The sequence below is a fragment of the Alosa pseudoharengus genome, unplaced genomic scaffold, assembly GCF_046254945.1.
Source record: "Alosa pseudoharengus isolate Yale_2024_CS ecotype anadromous, Long Island Sound unplaced genomic scaffold, YU_APseudo_1.1 YU_APseudo_1.1_scf_3, whole genome shotgun sequence".
In the NCBI taxonomy this organism is placed as follows: domain Eukaryota; kingdom Metazoa; phylum Chordata; class Actinopteri; order Clupeiformes; family Clupeidae; genus Alosa; species Alosa pseudoharengus.
The window spans coordinates 39,830,741-39,835,984 of NW_027468718.1; the positions used below are offsets into that span (position 1 = coordinate 39,830,741).

General features: G+C 40.2%; 1 protein-coding gene across 1 annotated transcript; it reads left to right on the top strand.

Annotated features, from left to right (window-relative positions):
- Positions 1 to 4,465: 4,465 nt before the first annotated feature.
- On the top strand, positions 4,466 to 5,038 carry LOC143099952 (zinc-binding protein A33-like; the record flags this gene model as incomplete). Its single annotated transcript, XM_076262859.1, has 1 exon — positions 4,466 to 5,038. A coding segment is annotated over one exon (573 nt), but the record flags the coding sequence as incomplete, so codon positions are not given.
- Between the last annotated feature and the right edge of the window lie 206 nt (positions 5,039 to 5,244).

Here is a 5,244-nt window from a genome sequence, read left to right on the forward strand (position 1 = left end):
CAGAATGCGGAACGTGTCCTACTTAGTTAGATAGGCTAACGTGACAAATGTTAATATTTTTTTCCTCGACCGGCCCAAAAGTGAAGTGGCCCACCGGGAATTCACCCTGTTCACCGAGTTCACCACTATCGTCGGGGTGGTCGTCTATGATAATGGGAGGTGGTTTCAGTTGTGCGTCCTCCTCCTTTAGCAACAAACAAGCGCTGAAATAGATCGCGCAGCGTGCGTAATGCAATCTAGGAGCAGTGATTCGCCAAAACTTCCTTATTGCAGTCGCACACATTTCTTCTAATTTTATGTTTTAGTAACGAGTAACGAAGATGCTTAGTGAAAATATAACAGAGTAAAAGTATACATTTTATCTAGGAAATGTAGTGGAGTAAAAGTGAAAGTTGACATAAATTTAAATAGTGAAGTAAAGTACAGATACGTGAAATTTCTACTTAAGTACAGTAACGAAGTATTTGTACTCCGTTACATTACAACACTGGACCCCGCCCATGAGAACCCGGCTAAAGTCGCCAGATCTTATTTTGAGATAATGAGTGTTAAGTAGTCCTAGTCATAAAAAACGACAAAAATATGGGATATTTGTTTATACTTGTAAATAGCTTAGATACTAATGTTTCGAAATGTAGTGTTTAAATTATCTTTTCTGACATGATAAATATTAAAATTGACACTTTTATTGACGTTACGATTACATTTTCCGACGAGAAATACCGGAAGTTAGTTCCACAATGTCACATTTTCAATCGTCTGTGAGTTTAATGTTGGCGGATAAACACCGTATAATTTGGGTGACATTTGGTTCAGGAACTTCTTCTTTCCCATTAGAAAGTTAATACAGACCATAATATCAATGTGCAGTTCGTCACATAGCTCTGTTTTCAGTATGGCAGGAATTCTCCAAATCTTTGAAATGGCCTAACTCAGTCAATAACATTAAAAAACGACTTTAGCTGGGTTATCACAGGCAGGGTCACATATTAGTACGCAAAAAATCCCAAATACCTCACTTCCTGTTGGCCATGGCTAATGCATTGTACATACGAAAGTTGTTCATCTTGGGGAGATACACACACCTACCAAATTTGGTGTGTGTAGCTGAAAGTATATGCCAACCACAGGATCATTCATCTAAGGGGGCGCTAGCGAGTCCCTGGGCCACACCCGAGGCCAAACCTTTGTCAGAAAGCATTGTTTCACATACCGGATGTCTGTGCCAAATTCCAAGACTTTTTTCCCATGGGAACCATCTCAAAAGAAAGGCTAAAAAGTGACAAAAGAAAAAAAAATCGTTACAAAAACAATAGGGCCTTGCCCCCTTCGGTGCTCGGGCCCTAATAATCCTTTCAAAAACAATAGGGGCCTGCGCCCTTCAGTGCTCGCGGGCCCTAAATATACATGAGGTAGGTGAGCAGAACAGTGATGATTGCCTTTTATCAGTGTAAGGGTGGGGGCTATTTCTGAGCGGTCAACAGAGTGACTGCTTGGGGTTAGGGTGTTTTTCCTAGGGTTTGTGTCTGGTGTCTTTGTGTTGGGTGGTTTTGCCGAACAGTGCCCTGTATCGCCTACCAGAGGTGGAGGTTGAAGGTTTGTGACCAGGATGTGAGGGGTCCGCAGAAATTTTTGTTGCCCTTTTCCTGACCCTGGACTGGTACAGGTCCTGGATGGAGGGAAGGTCAGCTCCAATGTTCTTCTCTGCAGCCTTAATTGTTCGTTGCAGTCTGGCCCTGCCCTGTTACAAGTCTGTGTACTCTGTGTTTCTATGTTGCCGAGCTGACATGGGAGTATTTGGAAAAGCTTCCTATAAATGACAACTTTGTGATATATTGCAAAATATTTTTTTCAACTCATGGATATCCCCCCCTGTATGTCCCTTCTGGGGCTCTGTAGACCCTCTTGGTAATTGACCAGCAAATTAACAGGTCATCTGGAATGGCATTTTGGTATTGTGTATGCCAATGGTCCAGAAAATCCGGGAAATTGGACATGCTTTGTCACCATCTCTCCACATTTGCAGTGGTGGGCCAACACAAAATGCATTACTTTCATAAGAAAGTGTGACTTTTTATTTCCTTTTTCAACATTTTCAGCTGCAAGTTATTCTGCCTTGAAGCCAGAGCAGACCGGATTTACTGTCAGACAACAACAAGAGAAGAATGGAATTGTCTGAAAACATCTATGAAGAGACAAAACAAAATGAAGGAAAACATATCTATGCGGTTTCCAATGAGTCTAAACAGAACAAGCGAGAGCCAAACAGTCTTCAACTTGGTAAATATGAATATTTCACTTGATTTCTCTTATTTCTCATTAGACCTACCAGGCATATAATTACATTTCTTCTCTCCCAGGACGTTACAAGTGTGCTGTGGCGTGTCTGGGGCTACTTTGTGGTCTGCTGGTGGCCACCATCATAGGACTGCTACTCAAAACACCTACAGAGACCAATCAGATAAAAACCATGTCTTATAATCTGACTAGGGAAATAGAGATGTTACAGAACAGATACAGCCTCCTGACAAGGGACATTTCCCAATTACAGGTTAGATGTAACAACTTAACTAGAGAGAAATCCTTCTTACAGGACAGATTCAACACAGTGGCTGATGAGAATAAGAAACTACAGAAGAGACTTTGTCATCCGAGTGAGTGTTGAGATGTTATTAAATCTGCTTCTGGTTAAAATTGCATTTTCCCAGGACATCCACAAATATACTGAGCTAGCTCACTACTTGTAAAGTTAACTGTAAGCTATTTAGCAGAAGCTTTTGTCCAAATCAAATTGCAGTAAGCACTATGTAAGATTATATATACTAGAGCAGTGCCCGTTCAAACATGCCATTCCTGAAGAAAACCCGTAGCCCAATTACATGCCCACAGGTATGCCTGCTTTCAAAATAGGATGATTTGGAAAACATCATTCCAGCTTTATAAGCATTCAATAATGAATACTGAATATTATAATATATTAGCCTATAATTAATGTGGCCTCTAATACATGTGTAATAAATTTAGGCATGGCTGCATGTGACATTTCTACAGATCAGAATGACATTAAGCCTAACTGTTTAGAGTTAAGGCTAAATGTGTATTAAGCTTACTGAATAACTTCCTTAGCCTAGAAATCTAGACGCGCGCCTAGCGGCAGCAAATTACATTTGCTGCCAGGGCTAGTTTAGCAACTCTCCGTTGACTTGTGAGCTCTAGAAATCGAAACTAAATCTGGCATTGAAATCGTGTATAGAGTCGTTTGTTGGGCTTAACATAATGATTGATGGCAGAGTTGCAACGGTTTGGCTTGAATTCCCTGCTATGTGGCATTAGCCTATTGCTCGTTTCAATTTGGGACCTTGCAGTCGGAATTGTCGTTTGTTTAGTCAAAGTCTCAAGTCCAAAGTAGCCTGGGCTATTCGAAGCGTCAGTTTATTGCACATACTTTTATTTTGAGTGGTCACTACATACCCGTGTTTGTTGGCGTGTTGTTGCAAAATCCACGTAATAATTTTATGCAAGCAAACTGCATACAGGGAGTCTTTATTGTTGAGGTCAGACATGATAATCGTCTTGCATCTTAACCCACAAGCGGTTCCCGAGTAATCCGTTTTTTAAATTGCGACTGACTATCATCAAAGTGAGACCTGTCAGTACACGATCCATGGGGTGGAGCTCCCCTGAAACGAGTCCCATTGGAAACAGTGCAGTGCATCGATAAACGTCCTACGTAAATAAGCATATTTTGAAATATGCATTCAAAAATCTTCAAAATCGAGAGTGTACATCTTTATTCCACGCGCGAGCCACATACGAAATCTTAGGTCAGTCTGACAAATGGTCAGCAAGATATGCGTACCACAGACATACAGACACACAGACGCTTCTTGCTTTATAGATAGATATAAAATCTTATATAGTGCTTACTGCAGGCCACCCTTCTTATCCCACATTGTTTCTCAATTATTCATTTATTTATTGGTGGAAAATAGCGTCATTGGGTGGCCAATGCTATGTGTATCTCAGTGCAAATAAATGCTGTCATGTTTATATGTCGAGCATTAGATTCAATGTCCAATAAATGAGGGAAATACTAAATTACTAAAAATGTTCTTCCTTTTCTAACAGAGATGGAAATGGCACAGTATGTGGGTATGTGTGATAAAAGTATTCTCGATATCATTTGAAATTATATTGTATTAATTTCAAAGAATGCTTCTTTGCTGTGACTACCAGTTAATTGTTAAAACAGATATATTTGAATTTATTGTGTTTGGAACTGTAAAATAGATAGATAGATAGATAGATAGATAGATAGATAGATACTTTATTGATCCCCAAAGGGGAAATTCAAGGGAATTGCTCTATGTAGCATATGTGTTTGTCTGTGTGGGCAGGGATCACTCCATTGAAGTTAACAGAAGCAACATGTCCGATATGGCTGTTCCCTTACTGAACTTTATAATCTGTGTGCTTTTGCACTCTTGCAGTGGATGTATCTCTGGATCCTGATACAGCCGAAAACAACCTCATCCTGTCTGCTGATGGGAAACGAGTGTGGCATGTTGACATACGACAGAACCTCCCTGACAACCCTGAGCGCTTTGATCCTGTTGTCTGTGTCCTTGGAAAGCAGGGCTTCACCTCTGGTAGATTTTACTATGAGGTGCAGATCAGTGGAAAGACTGCATGGATATTAGGGGTAGCCAGAGAGTCCATTAACAGAAAGGGAAGCATTAAAGCAAGTCCCCTGACTGGATACTGGACAATATGGCTGAGAGATGACATATATAAAGCACTAGCTGGTCCCTCTGTTGTCCTCACACTCAAAGAAAAGCCAGAGAGGGTTGGAGTGTTTGTGGATTATGAGGCAGGTTTTGTCTCTTTTTATGATGCAGACAGATGGACTCCTATCTACTCTTTTAAAGATGTCTCTTTTAATGAGACAATCTATCCATTTTTCAGTCCCTTTCCAAATAAAGACAACAAGAACTCAACTCCATTGATTATTGTCACCCTTTTCACCTGCCTTAAGTAAACTAAGTAGATACTGTAGATAGATACATAGATACTTTATTGATCCCCCAAGGGGAAATTCAAGTAATTACCATATCTTGGTCAGCCAGGCTTGTGGAATTTCTCATCAGTGCCAAGTTGTCAACCACAATGGCTTAAATTATAATGTAGTTTATGTCATCTATTTCTTTGTCCCAAGAGACTGCCTGTTTTTGTTACCAATAATAC